This window comes from Tinamus guttatus, unplaced genomic scaffold (genome assembly GCF_059628265.1).
Source record: "Tinamus guttatus ecotype Peru unplaced genomic scaffold, ASM5962826v1 Tinamus_guttatus_pri_ptg001146l, whole genome shotgun sequence".
NCBI classification, from domain to species: domain Eukaryota; kingdom Metazoa; phylum Chordata; class Aves; order Tinamiformes; family Tinamidae; genus Tinamus; species Tinamus guttatus.
This window is the reverse complement of record NW_028289680.1, coordinates 163,128-181,152: the sequence shown is the minus strand read 5'-3', so window position 1 is coordinate 181,152 and position 18,025 is coordinate 163,128. Positions and strand designations below refer to the sequence as shown.

Here is an 18,025-nt window from a genome sequence, read left to right as displayed (position 1 = left end):
GGCAGGTGCCACCCGCCGAGTCCCTGTGGGGACACAAATGGCAGGTGCCACCCGCCGGGTCCCTGGGGGACACAAATGGCGGGTCCCTGGGGGACACACGTGACAGGTGCCACCCGCCGAGTCCCTGTGGGGACACAAATGGCAGGTGCCACCCGCCAGGTCCCTGGGGGACACAAATGGTGGGTCCCTCTGGGGACACAAATGGCAGGTGATGCCTGCGGGACCCTGGGGGACACAAATGGCAGGTCCCTGTGGGGACACACGTGACAGGTGCCACCCGCCGGGTCCCCGTGGGGACACAAATGGCAGGTGCCACCCGCCGGGTCCCTGTGGGGACACAAATGGCGGGTCCCTGTGGGACACACGTGACAGGTCCCTGTGGGACACACGTGCCAGGTGCCACCCGCCGAGTCCCCGTGGGGACACAAATGGCAGGTGCCACCCGCCGGGTCCCCGTGGGGACACACGTGACAGGTGCCACCCGCCGGGTCCCCGTGGGGACACAAGCCCAGGTGCCACCCGCCAGGTCCCTGTGGGGACACAAATGGCAGGTGCCACCCGCCGAGTCCCTGTGGGGACACAAGCCCAGGTGCCACCCGCCGGGTCCCCGTGGGGACACAAATGGCAGGTGCCACCCGCCGGGTCCCTGTGGGACACAAGTGTCAGGTCCCTGTGGGATACACGTGACAGGTGCCACCCGCCGGGTCCCTGTGGGGACACAAATGGTGGGTCCCTGTGGGATACACGTGACAGGTGCCACCCACCAAGTCCCTGTGGGGACACAAATGGCAGGTCCCTGGGGGACACAAATGGTAGGTCCCTGGGGGACACAAGTGGCGGGTGCCACCCGCCGGGTCCCCGTGGGGACATAAATGGCAGGTGCCACCCGCCGGGTCCCTGTGGGGACACAAATGGCGGGTCCCTGTGGGACACACGTGCCAGGTGCCACCCGCCGGGTCCCCGTGGGGACACAAATGGCAGGTGCCACCCGCCAGGTCCCTGGGGGACACAAATGGTGGGTCCCTGTGGGGACACACGTGCCAGGTGCCACCCGCCGGGTCCCCGTGGGGACACAAGCCCAGGTGCCACCCGCCGCGTCCCGCAGGTGTCGGAGCGGCCGCCGGGCGCCGCGGAGGAGCCCGAGGGCTCGGGGCTGGCGGCGGAGGCGGCGGCGGCGGCCGGGGCCGGGGACGGGGACGCCGAGGACAGCGTCGTCTACTACTTCCTGGAGGAGAGCACGGGCTACATGCAGCCCGCGCTGCAGGCGCTGGCCCTGGCGCACACGCTCGTCGCCTTCCTCTGCATCATCGGCTACAACTGCCTCAAGGTGCGGGGCGGGAGGGGACGGACACGCCCCCCGGACACGCCCCCAGGCCACGCCACGCCCCCCCGGCCCCGCCCCCGGGATCGCCACGCCCCCCCCGGACACGCCCCTGGGATCGCCACGCCCCCCGGCCACGCCACGCCCGCGACAGAGCCAGACCACGGTCACGCCCCCCCGCCACGCCCCTGGGGTCGCCACGCCCCCCCGCCACGCCCCCGGCCGCGCCTCGGGTCCCCCGGCCCCGCCCACGACGGAGCCAGACCACGGCCACGCCCCCCGGCCACGCCCCTGGGATTGCCACGCCCCCCGGCCACGCCCGCGACAGAGCCAGGCCACCACCACGAACCCCGGCCACGCCCCCGGGCTCGCCACGCCCCCTGGCCACGCCCCCGGCCATGCCGTGACAGAGCCTGGCCACGCCCTGGCCACGCCCCGGCTACGCCTTGCCAGAGCCCGGCCACGCCCCGCTGTCCCCACTGTCCCCCGTGTCCCCGCTGTCCCCCCGTGTCCCCGCTGTCCCCCGTGTCCCTGCTCTTCCCCTGTGACACTGCTGTCCCCTGTGTCCCTGCTGTTCCCGTGTCCCCCCTGTCCCCCCGTGTCCCTGCTGTCCCCCGCCGTGTCCCTGCTGTCCCCCCGTGACACTGCTGTCCCCACCATGTCCCCGCTGTCCCCTGTGTCCCTGCTGTTCCCCGTGTCCCTGCTGTCCCCACGTGTCTCCGCTGTCCCCCCGTGTCCCTGCTGTTCCCCCATGTCCCTGCTGTCCCCATGATGTCCCTGCTGTCCCCCCGTCCCCCCGCTGTCCCCCCGTGTCCCTGCTGTCCCCCCGTGTCCCTGCTGTTCCCCCCGTGTCCCTGCTGTCCCCCATGTCCCTGCTGTTCCCTTGTGTCCCCTCTGCCCCCATGACACTGCTGTCCCCCCATGTCCCCGCTGTCCCCCCTATGTCCCTGCTGTCCCCACGTATCCCTGCTGTCCCCTGTGTCCCTGCTGTCCCCCATGTCCCCACTGTGTCCCTGTGTCCCTGCTGGCCCTGTGTCCCTGCTGTCCCCCATGTCCCTGCTGTTCCCCGTGTCCCCTCTGCCCCCCTGTGACTCTGCTGTCACCCATGTCCCTGCTGTCCCCCATGTCCCCACTGTGTCCCTGCTGTCCCCTGTGTCCCTGCCATTCCCCATGTCCCCACTGCCCCCCATGACACTGCTGTCCCCCTGTGTCCCTGCTGTCCCCATCTGTCCCCCGTGTCCCTGCTCTTCCCTTGTGTCCCTGCTGTCCCCTGTGTCTCTGCTGTTCCCCTGTGTCCCCTCTGCCCCTCTGTGACTCTGCTGTCCCCCTGTGTCCCTGCTGTCCTCCTGTGTCCCCTCTGTCCCCTGTGACACTGCTGTCCCCCCGTGACACTACTGCCCCTGTGTCCCTGCTGTCCCCCGTGTCCCTGCTGTTCCCCGTGTCCTTGCTGTTCCCGTGTCCCCACTGTCCCCCCATGTCCCTGCTGTCCCCCGTGTCTCTGCTGTTCCCCATGTCCCCCTGTGTCCCCGCTGTCCCCCGTGTCCCTGCTGTCCCTCTGTGTCCCTGCTGTCCCTCTCCGTGTCCCTGCTCTCCCCCCGTGTCCCTGCTGTCCTCCTGTGCCCCCTCTGTCCCCTGTGACACTGCTGTCCCCCCGTGACACTACTGCCCCTGTGTCCCTGCTGTCCCCCGTGTCCCTGCTGTTCCCCGTGTCCTTGCTGTTCCCGTGTCCCCACTGTCCCCCCATGTCCCTGCTGTCCCCCGTGTCTCTGCTGTTCCCCATGTCCCCCTGTGTCTCCGCTGTCCCTGTGTCCCTGCTGTCCCCCGCCGTGTCCCTGCTGTCCCCCCGCGTCCCCGCTGTCCCTCATGTCCCCCCGTGACACTACTGCCCCTGTGTCCCCGCTGTCCCCCCGTGTCCCTGCTGTCCCCCCGTGTCCCTGCTGTCCCCCGCCGTGTCCCTGCTGTCTCCACATGTCCCTGCTGTCCCTCACGTCCCCCCATGTCCCCGCTGTCCCTCATGTCCCCACTGTGTCCCTGTGTCTCTGCTGGCCCCGTGTCCCTGCTGTCCCCCATGTCCCTGCTGTTCCCCGTGTCCCCTCTGCCCCCTGTGACACTGCTGTCCCCTGCTGTGTCCCTGCTGTCCCCCTGTGACACTGCTGTCCCCCCGTGTCCCTGCTGTCCCTCTGTGTCCCTGCTGTCCCCCGTGTCTCTGCTGTTCCCCATGTCCCCCTGTGTCCCCGCTGTCCCCCGTGTCCCTGCTGTCCCTCTGTGTCCCTGCTGTCCCCCTGTGTCCCTGCTGTCCCCCATGTCCCTGCTGTTCCCCTGTGTCCCCTCTGTCCCCTGTGACACTGCTGTCCCCCCTGTGACACTGCTGTCCCTCATGTCCCTGCTGTCCCCCATGTCCCTGCTGTTCCCTTGTGTCCCCTCTGTCCCCTGTGACACTGCTGTCCCCCCGTGACACTACTGCCCCTGTGTCCCTGCTGTCCCCCCGTGTCCCTGCTGTCCTCCTGTGTCCCCTCTGTCCCCTGTGTCCCTGCTGTTCCCCGTGTCCCTGCTGTTCCCCGTGTCCTTGCTGTTCCCGTGTCCCCACTGTCCCCCCATGTCCCTGCTGTCCCCCGTGTCTCTGCTGTTCCCCATGTCCCCCTGTGTCTCCGCTGTCCCCCCGTGTCCCTGCTGTCCCCCGCCGTGTCCCCGCTGTCCCCCCGCGTCCCCGCTGTCCCTCATGTCCCCCCGTGACACTACTGCCCCTGTGTCCCCGCTGTCCCCCCGTGTCCCTGCTGTCCCCCGTGTCCCCGCTGTCCCCCCGTGTCCCCGCTGTCCCTCATGTCCCCCCGTGACACTACTGCCCCTGTGTCCCCGCTGTCCCCCCGTGTCCCTGCTGTCCCCCGTGTCCCTGCTGTTCCCTTGTGTCCCCTCTGCCCATGTCCCTGCTGTCCCCCCGTGTCCCTGCTGTCCTCCTGTGTCCCCTCTGTCCCCTGTGACACTGCTGTCCCCCGTGACACTACTGCCCCTGTGTCCCTGCTGTCCCCTGTGTCCCTGCTGTTCCCCGTGTCCTTGCTGTTCCCGTGTCCCCACTGTCCCCCCATGTCCCTGCTGTCCCCCGTGTCTCTGCTGTTCCCCATGTCCCCCTGTCCCCCCGCTGTCCCTCATGTCCCCCCGTGTCCCCGCTGTCCCCAGATCCCCCTGGTGATCTTCAAGCGGGAGAAGGAGGTCGCCCGGCGCCTCGAGTTCTCCGGCCTCTACATCACGGAGCAGCCGCCCGACGACGACGTCAAGGGCCAGTGGGACCGGCTGGTGCTCAACGCCCAGTACGGGCACGGGGAGGGGACACGGGGACACCGGGGAGCCAGGAGGGGACAGGGGGGACGGGGAGGATGGGGGGACACAGAGGGGATGGGGGGACACAGAGGGGACAGGGGGACATGGAGGGAATGGGGGAGATAGGGGGCACGGGGATGGCGCCCGGGGGGGACGCGGGGACGGCGTCCGGGGCCACCGGGGAGCCGGGAGGGGACAGGGGGGACGGGGAGGATGGGGGGACACGGAGGGGATGGGGGGACATGGAGGGGATGGGGGGACATGGAGGGGATGGGGGAGATAGGGGGACACGGGGACGGCGCCCGGGGCCACTGGGGCGCCGGGAGGGGACAGGAGGGAATGGGGGGGACATGGAGGGGACAGGGGAGACACAGAGGGAATGGGGGGACACAGAGGGGACGGGGGGACACGGAATGGGGGGACATGGAGGGGACAGGGGAGACACAGAGGGGATAGGGGGACACGGAGGGGACGGGGGGACACGGAATGGGGGGACATGGAGGGGACAGGGGAGACACAGAGGGGATAGGGGGGACATGGAGGGGATGTGGGGACATGGAGGGGACAGGGGGGACATGGAGGGAATGGGGGGACACAGAGGGGATGGGGGGACATGGAGGGGATGGGGGGACACGGAGGGGATGGGGAGAAATGGAGGGGACGGGGAGGACATGGAGGGGACAGGGGGACATGGAGGGGATGAGGGGAACACGGAGGGGACAGGGGGGACACGGAGGGAATGGGGGGACACGGAGGGGATGGGGGGACATGGAGGGGACGGGGGACACGGAGGGAATTGGGGGACACAGCGGGGATAGGGGGAAATGGAGGGGACGGCGGGACATGGAGGGGATGGGGGGGACATGGAGGGGATGGGGGGACATGGAGGGGATGGGGGGACATGGAGGGGACAGGGGGACATGGAGGGGACAGGGAGGACATGGAGGGAATGGGGGGGACATGGAGGGAATGGGGGGGACATGGAGGAGACAGGGGGACATGGAGGGGACAGGGGGGACATGGAGGGGACGGGGGGGACATGGAGGGGACAGGGGGACATGGAGGGGACAGGGGGGACATGGAGGGGACGGGGGGGACATGGAGGGGACAGGGAGGACACGGAGGGGACGGGGGGGACATGGAGGGAATGGGGGGGACATGGAGGGGACGGGGGGGACATGGAGGAGACAGGGGGACATGGAGGGGACAGGGGGGACATGGAGGGAATGGGGGGACATGGAGGGGACAGGGGGACACGGAGGGGAAGGGGAGGACACGGAGGGAAAGGGGGGACACAGAGGGGATGGGGGGACACAGAGGGGATGGGGGGACACGGAGGGGACAGGGGAGACACAGAGGGGATGGGGGGACATGGAGGGGAAAGGGGGACATGGAGGGGATGGGGAGAAATGGAGGGGACGGGGAGGACATGGAGGGGACAGGGGGACATGGAGGGGATGAGGGGAACACGGAGGGGACAGGGGGGACACGGAGGGAATGGGGGGACACGGAGGGGATGGGGGGACATGGAGGGGACGGGAGACACGGAGGGAATTGGGGGACACAGCGGGGATAGGGGGAAATGGAGGGGACGGCAGGACACGGAGGGGATGGGGGGACATGGAGGGGATGGGGGGACATGGAGGGGACAGGGAGGACACGGAGGGGACAGGGGGGACATGGAGGGAATGGGCGGACATGGAGGGGATGGGGGGGACATGGAAGGGACCGGAGAGACACAGAGGGAATGGGGGGACACGGAGGGGACGGGGGGACCCGGAGGGGACAGGGAGGACACGGAGGGGACAGGGGGGACATGGAGGGAATGGGGGGACATGGAGGGGACGGGGGGGACATGGAGGGGACTTGGGGCTGCTCCAACCCACCGCAGGGTCCTGGGGGCTACTGGGAGGGCCAGTGGGGCTGAGCTGGGGGCCAGCCCAGGGGAGGGGGGTCTCCAGGCTGGGGTCCCAGGGCAGCGATGGGGACAGACCCCTCCTGTCCCCCAGGTCCTTCCCCAGCAACTACTGGGACAAGTTCGTCAAGAGGAAGGTGAGGAGGAGGATGGTGCCCCCCCAGGCACCATCGGCCTCACAGCTGGGCCGGGGCCACCGTGCCCTTGTCCACCGTGTCACCGGGGCCACCGTGCCCTTGTCCACCGTGTCCCCGGGTGTCCCCAGGTGCTGGAGAAGTACGGGGACATCTACGGGCGCGAGCGCATCGCGGAGCTGCTGGGCATGGAGCTGGCGAGCCTGGAGATCGGGGCGCAGGGCGAGAGGAAGCCGCCCCCGGACAACTCCCTGCTCAGCTGGTGGGACGGGGTGTCCCGGGGGTCCCCGGGGTCCCCCATGGGACATCCCGGGTCTCACCGCTGCCGTCCCCCACCCCAGGATCACGTCCATCGACATCAGATACCAGATCTGGAAGTTCGGGGTGATCTTCACTGATAACGTGAGTGGGAGCGGGTGGCGAGGGGGGACGAGGGGGTCCCCGGGGTCCCCTGGTGGGGGGGACCGCAGGGCCTGGGGTGCTGGTGGCCCCTGGGGACTGATGGCCCCGGGTGCTGGTGGCCCAGGTGTTGGTGGCCCCTGGGTGCTGGTGGCCCCTGGTGTTGGTGGCCCTCAGTGCTGGTGGCCCCTGGGTATTGGTGGCCCCTGGGTACTGGTGACCCCAGGTGCTGGTGGCCCCCAATGCTGGTGGCCCCTGCGTATTGGTGGCCCCTGGTGCTGGTGGCCCCCAGTGCTGGTCACCCCTGGATACAGGTGACCCCAGGTGTTGGTGGCACCTGGTGTTGGTGGCACCTGGTGTTGGTGGCCCCTGGGTATTGGTGGTCCCAGGTGCTGGTGGCCCCAGGTGCTGGTGGCACCTGGGTATTGGTGGCCCCAGGTTTTGGTGGCCCCAGGTTTTGGTGGCCCCAGGCGTTGGTGGCCCCCAGTGTTGGTGGCCCCAGGTGCTGGTGGCCCCTGGTGTTGGTAGCCCCTGGGTACTGGTGACCCCAGGTGTTGGTGGCCCAGATGCTGGTGACCCCAAGGGTTGGTGGCCCCCCAGTGTTGGTGGCCCATGGGTACTGGTGGCCCCCAGTGTTGGTGGCCCCCGGTGCTGGTGGCCCCTGGGTACTGGTGACCCCAAGTGTTGGTGGCCCTGGTGCTGGTGGCCCATGGGTATTGGTGGCCCCAGGTGTTGGTGGCCCTCAGGTACTGGTGACCCTCAGGTACTGGTGACCCCAAGTGTTGGTGGCCCCCGGTGCTGGTGGCCGCGGTGCCATCGCGTCGGGTGCCAGGGCTCTGAGCGCGCCCGCTCCCCGCAGTCCTTCCTCTACCTCACCTGGTACATGGCCATGTCCCTGCTGGGCCACTACAACAACTTCTTCTTCGCCTCCCACCTCCTGGACATCGCCATGGGGGTGAAGACCCTGCGCACCATCCTGTCCTCCGTCACCCACAACGGCAAGCAGGTGAGCGGGGACATCCGGGACCCCCGGATTGTCCCCGTGGGACCCTGTCACCCACCGCGTCCCGCTCCCGCAGCTGGCCATGACCGTGGGGCTGCTGGCCGTGGTCGTCTACCTCTACACCGTGGTGGCCTTCAACTTCTTCCGCAAGTTCTACAACAAGAGCGAGGACGAGGACGAGCCCGACATGAAGTGTGACGACATGATGACGGTCCGCGGGGCTCTGAGGGGACAACGGGGAGGGGACCCCGCCGGTGTCCCCGGCGGCGCTGAGCCCTCCTGTCCCTGTTGTCCCCAGTGCTACCTGTTCCACATGTACGTGGGCGTGCGGGCCGGGGGTGGCATCGGCGACGAGATCGAGGACCCGGCGGGGGACGAGTACGAGCTCTACCGCATCGTCTTCGACATCACCTTCTTCTTCTTCGTCATCATCATCCTCCTGGCCATCATCCAGGGTGGGCAGCCCCCTGGATTCCTCATGGGGGGCGGAATTGGGGGGGTCTCCAGCCCCATTGACACCCCTGTCCCCCCCCCAGGTCTCATCATCGACGCCTTCGGGGAGCTGCGGGACCAGCAGGAGCAGGTCAAGGAGGACATGGAGGTGAGCGCCAATGCCCGGACACGGGGGACACGGGGGTCCCCCCGACACCCCCCATCGTGTCCCCATGTCCCCCCCAGACCAAGTGTTTCATCTGCGGCATCGGGAGCGACTATTTCGACACGACGCCCCACGGCTTCGAGACCCACACGTTGGAGGAGCACAACTTGGCCAACTACATGTGAGGGGGACCCAAGGGACCGGGGGTGCCCCCTAAAAATATATATATGACCGTTGTCCCTCTGTGTCCCAGGTTCTTCCTGATGTATCTGATCAACAAGGACGAGACGGAGCACACGGGGCAGGAATCCTACGTCTGGAAGATGTACCAGGAACGCTGCTGGGATTTCTTCCCGGCCGGCGACTGCTTCCGCAAGCAGTACGAGGACCAGCTGGGCTAGCGGGGACGTCCCCGGGGCCACCGCGCTGCCCTGGCCCCCCAGTGCCACCCTGGGGTGACGGCGGCTCGGTGTCACCCCGCGATTTGGGGGACACCCCCACCCCAGCTCCCTCTCTAAGTGCCTTTCCCCCCCACTGCTGCCCCAGATGGGGGTTCCCCACATTTGGGGGGTCTCCACATTGAAAGGGGACCCCACATTGGGGGTTCCCCACATTTGGGGGTCCCCACATTGAAAGGGGACCCCACATTGAGGGTTCCCCACATTTGGGGGTCCCCACATTGAAAGGGGACCCCCCATTGGGGGTTCCTCACATTTGGGGGTCTCCACATTGAAAGAGGACCCCACATTGGGGAGTCCCCACATTTGGGTGTCTCCACATTGAAGGGGGACCCCACATTGGGGTTCCTCACATTTGGGGGTCTCCACATTGAAGGGGGACCCCACATTGGGGGTTCCCCACATTTGGAGGTCCCCACATTGGAAGGGGACCCCCCATTGGGGGTTCCCCACATTTGGAGGTCCCCACATTGGAAGGAGACCCCACATTGGGGGTTCCCCACATTTGGGGGTCCCCACATGGGAAGGGGACCCCACATTGGGGGTTCCTCACATTTGGGTGTCTCCACATTGAAGGAGGACCCCACATTGGGGGTTCCCCACATTTGGGGATCCCCACATTGGGGGGGACCCCCCTGCCCCCTCAATAAACGCTGGCTCCTGATGCTGTTGCCCATCTCCTTGGCCGCCCGGACGCCTGGGCCCCCCACGGCAGCGCAGACGCAGCAGCTTGGTGGAGGGTGGGGGGGGCTCCTCAGTTTAATTGGGTGCAAATAATTAACAGCTGCCGGCAAAGGGGAAGGGGGGAGGTGATGCCAGGGGTGGGTGGCACCCATGGGTGCCAGGCGGGCGTCAGGCCTGGACGTAGAGGGTGCTGTGGCCGTCGGCCTCGTCGGACGAGCGCGTCTCCAGGAGGAGGGTGCTGGGAGCGGGGAGGGGGATCGGGGTGTTGGGGGGCGCCCCATGGCACCCCAATGTGCCCCCCCTTCCCAGGGGGTACCTGTGGGAGCGGAGCAGGCGGAAGGTCCGGCGCTGGTCCCGGAGCTCCTCTGTGACCTGGATGGGGGGACAGGGATGGGGGTGGCGTTGGAATTTGGGGGGGGGGCTGTGTCCTCCCCAATGGGGCTGGGGGGTCCTCGGAGGCTCCTCAGCAGCGCCGGGGGGTGGGGGGTCCCCAGGGATTTGGGGGTCCCCAGGGATTGGGGGGTCCCCAGGTGTGGGGGATCCCCAGGGGTTGGGGATCTCCAGGTGTGAGGGGACTCCCCAGGGGTTGGGGGATCCCCAGGGGTTGGGGATCTCCAGGGGTTGGGGGTTCCCCAGGGAGTGTGGGGGTGCCCAGGGGTTAGGGGTTCCCCAGGGGTTAGGAGATCCCCAGGGTTGAGGGGTCCCCAGGTGTGGGGGATCCCCAGGGGTTGGGGGATCCCCAGGGGCTGGGGGGGTCCCCAGGTGTTGGGGGATCTCCAGGGGTTGGGGGTTCCCCAGGGAGTGTGGGGTGCTCAGGGGTTGGGGGTCCCCAGGAGTGGGGGGACTCCCCAAGTGTGGGGACTCCCCAGGGCTTGGGGGATCCCCAGGGTTGGGGTTCCCCAGGGGTGAGGGGTCCCCAGGGGTTGGGGGGGTCCCCAAGTGTGGGGAATCCCCAGGGTTAGGGGTTCCCCAGGGAGTGGGGACTCCCCAGGGGTTGGGGTTCCCCAGGGGTGAGGGGTCCCCAGGGGTTGGGGGATCCCCAGAGATTGGGGGTCCCCAGAGGTTAGGGGGTCCCCAGGGAGTGGGGGATCCCCAGGGCTTGGGGATCCTCAGGGGTTGGGGGGTCCCCAGGGAGTGGGGGGTCCCCAGGGAGCAGGAGATCCCCAGGGGTTAGGGGGTCCCCAGGTGTCGGGGATCCCCAGGGATTGGGGGGTCCCCATGGATTGGGGGTCCCCAGGTGTGGGGGGTCCCCAGGGAGTGGGGGATCCCCAGGGGTTGGGGATCTCCAGGGGTTGGGGGGTCCCCAGGTGTGGGGACTCCCCAGGGGTTGGGGATCCCCAGGGTTGGGGTTCCCCAGGGGTGAGGGGTCCCCAGGGAGCAGGAGATCCCCAGGGGTTGGGGGGTCCCCAGAGGTTAGGGGGTCCCCAGGGATTGGGGGGCCCCAGGGCTGGGGATCCCCAGGGATTGGGGGATCCCCAGGAGTGGGGGGTCCCCAGGTGTGGGGGGTCCCCAGGGAGTGGGGGAACCCCAGGGGTTGGGGGATCCCCAGGGATTGGGGGTTCCCCAGCTGTGGGGGATCCCCAGGTGTTGGGGGATCCCCAGGGATTGGGGGTTCCCCAAGGGTTGGGGATCCCCAGAGGTTGGGGATCCCCAGGGGTTGGGGGATCCCCAGGGATTGGGGGTTCCCCAGCTGTGGGGGATCCCCAGGGGTTGGGGGGTCCCCTGCACCCCCAGGGGACACCCAAGGCTGGGGGGGGGCCCTCTCTGCACCCCCCCATGGATCGGGGGGCCCGGGGGGGCTCTCACCTGGGCCGTGCCCACCCTCCGGACCTGCACCCCGTGGCGCCAGAAGGCCTGGACGCAGCCGCGGGCCAGCGCTGGGGGACGGGACGGGACGGGGGTCAGGGACGGCAGGTGCCCCCCAAACCCCCAACCCCCCTGCACCCTCCAACCCCTCAGCCCCCCCAGCACCTCCCTGAACCCCCCCCAGCGCCCATGAGCTCCCCCTGCGCCCCCTGCACCTCCCTGCACCCCCCAGCCCCCCCAGCACCTCCCTGAACCCCCCCAGCGCCCATGAGCTCCCCCCTGCACCCCCTGCACCCCCCTGAACCCCCCAGCACCCCCTGCACCCCCCAGCAACCCCCTGCACCCCCTTGCACCCCCCCTGTACCTCCCTGCACCCCCCTGAACCCCCCAGCACCCCCTGTACCTCCCTGCACCCCCCAGCACCCCCTGCACCCCCCTGCACCCCCCTGTACCCCCTTGCACCCCCCTGTACCTCCCTGCACCCCCCAACCCCCCCAGCACCTCCCTGAACCCCCCCAGCTCCCCCAGGACCCCCGCACCCATGAGTTCCCCCCTGCTCCCCCTGCACCCCCGAGCACCCCCTGCACCCCCCCTGTACCTCCCTGCACCCCCTGCACCCCTCAGGCCCCCCAGCACCTCCCTGAATCCCCCCAACTCCCCCAGGACCCCCCAGCACCCATGAGGTCCCCCCTGCGCCCCCTGCATCCCCCTGCACCCCCTAGCACCTCCCTGCACCCCCCAGCTCCCCCAGCACCCCGCAGCACCCATGAGCTCCCCCCAGCACCCCCCTGCACCCCCGAGCACCCCCCTGCACCCCGCAACCTCCCCAGCACCTCCCTGCACCCCCCAGCACCCATGAGCTCCCCCCTGCACCCCCCTGCACCCCCCTGCACCCCCTCTACCTCCCTGCACCCCCCAGCACCCCCTGCACCCCCCTGCACCCCCTTGCACCCCCCTGTACCTCCCTGCACCCCCCAGCACCCCCAGCACCTCCCTGAACCCCCCCAGCTCCCCAGCACCCCCCAGCACCCATGAGCTACCCCCTGCACCCCCGAGCACCCCCTGCACCTATGAGTTCCCCCCTGCACCCCCGAGCAGCTCCCTGCACCCATGAGCTCCCCCCTGAACCCCCAGCACCCCCTGCACCCTCCAGCACCCCCTCTACCTCCCCTGCACCCCCCATCACCCCCCTGCACCCCTGTTCCTCCCTGCACCCCCCTGAACCCCCGAGCACCCCCTGCACCCCCAGCAACCCCCGGCACCCCCTTGCACCCCCCTGTACCTCCCTGCACCGCCCTGAGCCCCCCAGCACCCCCTGTACCTCCCTGCACCCCCCAGCACCCCCTGCACCCCCTTGCACCCCCCTGTACCTCCCCGCACCCCCCAGCACCCCCAGCACCTCCCTGAACCCCCCCAGCTCCCCCAGCACCCCCCAGCACCCATGAGCTCCCCCCAGCACCCCCTGCACCCCCGAGCACCTCCTGCACCCCGCAACCTCCCCGGCACCTCCCTGCACCCCCCAGCACCCATGAGCTCCCCCCTGCACCCCCCTGCACCCCCCTGCACCCCCTCTACCTCCCTGCACCCCCCTGAACCCCCAGCACCCCCTGTACCCCCTTGCACCCCCCTGTACCTCCCTTCACCCCCCAGCCCCCCCAGCACCTCCCTGAACCCCCCCAGCTCCCCCAGCACCCCCAGCACCCATGAGCTCCCCCCAGCACCCCCTGCACCCCCGAGCACCTCCCTGCACCCCGCAACCTCCCCAGCACCTCCCTGCACCCCCCAGCACCCATGAGCTCCCCCTGCACCCATGAGCTTCCCCCTGCACCCCCTGCACCCCCCAGCACCTCCCTGCACCCCCCTGCACCCATGAGCTCCCCCCTGCACCCCCCTGCACCCCCCTGCACCCCCTCTACCTCCCTGCACCCCCCTGAACCCCCAGCACCCCTGTACCCCCTTGCACCCCCCTGTACCTCCCTGCACCCCCCAACCCCCCCCAGCACCTCCCTGAACCCCCCCAGCACTCCCTGCACCCCCCAGCACCTCCCTGCACCCCCCTGTACCCTCCTGTACTCCCCTGAACCCCCCTGCACCTCTCTGCACCATGAGCTCCCCCCTGCATCCCAGCTCCCCCTGCACCCCCGAGCACCTCCCTGCACCCCCCAGTACCCATGAGCTCCCCCCTGCACCCCCCAGCACCCCCCCTGCACCCTCCTGCACCCCTCTGCACCCCCCTGCACCCATGAGATCCCCTCTGCACCCCCTGCACCCCCCCAGCACCCCCTGTACCTCCCTGCACCCATGAGTTCCCCCTGCACCCCCTGCACCCTGCTGCACCCCCAGCACCCCCTGCACCCCCCTGTACCTCCCTACACCCATGGGTTCCCTTCTGCACCCCCTGCACCCCCCGAGCATCTCCCTGCACCCATGAGCTCCCCCTGCACCCCCCTGCACCCCCCTGCACCTCCCTGCACCCTCCTGCACCCCTCTGCACCCCCCAGCACCCATGAGCTCCCCCCTGCACCTCCCTGCACCCCCCTGCACCCTGCTGCACCCCCTGCACCCCCCAGCACCCATGAGCTCCCCCCTGTACCCCCTGTATCCCCCTGCACCCCCCAGCACCCATGAGCTCCCCCCAAAGCCCCCAGACCCCCCCTTTCCTCAGCCCCCCCCCCCGGCACCCACCCACGGCCTCCACGGCGACATCGAAGGTGATTTCGGGGGCCACCAGGCGCGGGGCACCCTGCAGGGTGACGATCCTCACGCTCCCTGCGGAGGGGACACCCGCCGTGTCACCCGCCACCACCGCTCCCCGTGTCACCTGTCCCCCGCCCCCCGTGTCACCCGCCCCCCGTGTCACCAGCCACCACCGCCCCCCGTGTCACCCGCCACCCGTGTCACCCGCCCCCCGTGTCACCCGCCACCACCGCCCCCCGTGTCACCCGCCACCCGTCCCCCGTGTCACCCGCCACCACCGCCCCCCGTGTCACCCGCCATCGCCCCCCGTGTCACCCGCCCCCCGTGTCCCCTGCCACCACCGCCCCCCGTGTCACCCGCCCCCCGTGTCACCCGCCACCCGTGTCACCTGCCACCACCGCCCCCCGTGTCACCCGCCACCATCCCTCGTGTCACCCGCCACCACCGCCCCCTGTGTCACCCGCCACCACCGCCCCCCGTGTCACCTGTCCCCCGCCCCCCGTGTCACCCGCCACCACCGCCCCCCGTGTCACCCGCCACCCGCCCCAGATGGAGAGGGATGGACGGAGGGAAGGAGGGTGGCACAGACAGACGGAAAGAGGGAAAAAACAGGGGATGCAGGGATAGGCGGACGGGATCCACGCGTGTCCGTGGACTCACGGTCCAGCAGCACCAGCACCGTCTCGCTGTCCAGCTGCGTCACCTGCACGGGCCCGGGGCAGGGGGGCTCTGCGGGACAGCGGGGCTCAGCGGGGACCAGAGCCCCCGGCCCGGCCACGGGAGCCGCGGTACCCGCCGTGCCCTCCCGGTACCCCCCGGGACCCTCCCCGCCTCCCCGGGACCCTCCCCACATCCCCCCGTAACCTCCCTGCATCTTCCAGGACCTTCCCCAGCCCCCCCGGGACCGTCCCCAGCTCCCCCAGGACCTTCCCCGCTTCCCCCCCGTACCCTCCTCAGCTCCCCCTGCCTCCCCCGGGACCCTCCCCGCATCCCCGGGACCCTCCCCAGCTCCCCCGGGACCCTCCCCACATCCCTGGGACCCTCCCCACATCCTCCAGGACCCTCCCCAGCTCCCCCAGGACCTTCCCCGCTTCCCCCCCGTAGCCTCTCCAGTTCCTCCGGGACCCTCCCCACATCTCCCCCGTACCCTCCCCAGCTTCCCCCGCCTCCCCCGGGACCCTCCCCGCATCCCCCCGTAACCTCCCTGCATCTTCCAGGACCTTCCCCAGCCCCCCCGGGACCGTCCCCAGCTCCCCCAGGACCTTCCCCGCTTCCCCCCCGTACCCTCCTCAGCTCCCCCTGCCTCCCCCGGGACCCTCCCGCATCCCCCCGTACCCTCCCCAGCTCCCCCAGGACCCTCCCCGCATCCCCCAGGACCCTCCCCGCATCCCCCCCGGGACCCTCCCCAGCTCCCCCAGGACCCTCCCCGCATCCCCCCATACCCTCCCGCATCCCTCCCGGGACCCTCCCCACATCCCCGGGACCCTCCCCACATCCCCCCGTACCCTCCCCAGCTTCCCCCGCCTCCCCCGGGACCCTCCCCAGCTCCCCCAGGACCCTCCCCAGCTCCCCCAGGACCCTCCCCACATCTCCCAGGACCCTCCCCAGCTCTCCCAGGACCTTCCCCGCTTCCCCCCCGTAGCCTCTCCAGTTCCTCCGGGACCCTCCCCACATCTCCCCCGTACCCTCCCCAGCTTCCCCCGCCTCCCCCGGGACCCTCCCCGCATCCCCGGGACCCTCCCCAGCCCCCCCGGGACCTTCCCCGTATCCCCGGGACCCTCCCCGCATCCCCCCGTACCCTCCCCAGCTTCCCCAGGACCCTCCCCAGGTCCCCCAGGACCCTCCCCACATCCCCCTGTACCCTCTCGCATCCCCCCCGGGACCCTCCCCACATCCCTGGGACCCTCCCCAGCTCCCCCGGGACCCTCCCCATATCCCCGGGACCCTCCCCAGCTCTCCCAGAGATCCCAAACCTGTGCACAGGACCCTCCCCACGTCCCGCAGGACCCTCCCCCGGGACCCTCCCTGCACCCCTGGGACCCTCCCGCATCCCCCCGTACCCTCCCGCATCCCCCGGGACCCTCCCCGCCTCCCCCAGGACCCTCCCCAGCTCCCCCGGGACCTTCCCCGCATCCCCCAGGACCCTCTCGCATCCCCCCCGGGACCCTCCCCACATCCCCCCGTACCCTCCCCAGCTTCCCCGGGACCCTTCCCAGCTACCTCGGGACCCTCCCCACATCCTCCCGTACCCTCTCCGCATCTCCCAGGACCCTCCCCGCATCCCCCCCGGGACCTTCCCCGTATCCCCGGGACCCTCCCCGCATCCCCCCGTACCCTCCCGCATCCCCGGGACCCTCCCCAGCTCCCCCAGGACCCTCCCCACATCCCCCCCGGGACCCTCCCCACATCCCCGGGACCCTCCCCGCCTCCCCCGGGACCCTCCCCACATCCTCCAGGACCCTCCCCAGCTCTCTCAGGACCTTCCCCGCTTCCCCCCCGTAGCCTCTCCAGCTCCTCCGGGACCCTCCCCACATCCCTCCCGTACCCTCCCTCATCCCCCCCGGGACCCTCCCCAGCTCCCCCATACCCTCCCGCATCCCCCGGGACCCTCCCCACATCCCCGAGACCTTCCCCAGCTCCCCCGGGACCCTTCCCAGCTACCTCGGGACCCTCCCCGCATCCCCCCGTACCCTCCCCGCATCTCCCAGGACCCTCCCCAGCTCCCCCGGGACCTTCCCCGTATCCCCGGGACCCTCCCCGTATCCCCGGGACCCTCCCCGCATCCCCCCGTACCCTCCCCAGCTCCCCCAGGACCCTCCCCGCATCCCCCAGGACCCTCCTGCATCCCCCCCGGGACCCTCCCCACATCCCCGGGACCCTCCCCGCCTCCCCCGGGACCCTCCCCACATCCCCCGGGACCCTCCCCACATCCCCCTGTACCCTCTCGCATCCCCCCCGGGACCCTCCCCACATCCCTGGGACCCTCCCCAGCTCCCCCAGGACCCTCCCCAGCTCCCTCGGGACCCTCCCCATATCCCCGGGACCCTCCCCAGCTCTCCCAGAGATCCCAAACCTGTGCACAGGACCCTCCCCACGTCCCGCAGGACCCTCCCCCGGGACCCTCCCTGCACCCCTGGGACCCTCCCGCCTCCCCCAGGACCCTCCCCAGCTCCCCCAGGACCCTCCCCGCATACCCCCATACCCTCCCGCATCCCGCCCGGGACCCTCCCCACATCCCCGGGACCCTCCCCACATCCTCCCGTGCCCTCCTCGCCTCCCCCAGGACCCTCCCGCATCCCCCCCGGGACCCTCCCCGCATCCCCCAGGACCCTCCCCGCCTCCCCCAGGACCCTCCCCACATCCCCCCGTACCCTCCCCAGCTCCCCCCACCTCCCCCGGGACCCTCCCCACATCCCCGGGACCCTCCCCGCATCCCCCAGAACCCTCCCTACATCCCTGGGACCCTCCCCAGCTCCCCCAGGACCCTCCCCGCATCCCCCCATACCCTCCCGCATCCCCCCCGGGACCCTCCCCACATCCCCGGGACCCTCCCCGCATCCCCCAGGACCCTCCTCACATCCCCCCGTACCCTCCCCAGCTCCCCCGGGACCCTCCCCACATCCCCCCGTACCCTCCCCGCATCCCCCAGGACCCTCCCCACATCCCCCCATACCCTCCCGCATCCCCCCCGGGAC

General features: G+C 70.6%; 2 protein-coding genes across 2 annotated transcripts in view; one reads left to right on the top strand and one right to left on the bottom strand.

Annotated features, from left to right (window-relative positions):
- Nucleotides 1–1,105: 1,105 nt before the first annotated feature.
- On the top strand, nt 1,106–9,090 carry LOC104576901 (ryanodine receptor 1-like; the record flags this gene model as incomplete). Its single annotated transcript, XM_088538675.1, has 11 exons — nt 1,106–1,327; nt 4,496–4,626; nt 6,646–6,688; nt 6,817–6,947; nt 7,027–7,087; nt 7,944–8,090; nt 8,164–8,298; nt 8,386–8,542; nt 8,624–8,688; nt 8,766–8,866; nt 8,939–9,090. Coding segments are annotated over 11 exons (1,341 nt in total), but the record flags the coding sequence as incomplete, so codon positions are not given.
- A 905-nt stretch (nt 9,091–9,995) lies between these two features.
- Nucleotides 9,996–18,025, bottom strand: part of MAP4K1 (mitogen-activated protein kinase kinase kinase kinase 1) — a 31,526-nt gene continuing 23,496 nt past the window's right edge. The window contains exons 27-31 of the mRNA XM_088538674.1: nt 14,991–15,059; nt 14,319–14,402; nt 11,634–11,704; nt 10,144–10,199; nt 9,996–10,065 (exon numbers count right to left, since the gene is read on the bottom strand). Coding sequence (XP_088394800.1) covers nt 9,996–10,065; nt 10,144–10,199; nt 11,634–11,704; nt 14,319–14,402; nt 14,991–15,059 — 350 coding nt within the window. The remainder of the gene's footprint in view (nt 10,066–10,143; nt 10,200–11,633; nt 11,705–14,318; nt 14,403–14,990; nt 15,060–18,025) is intronic.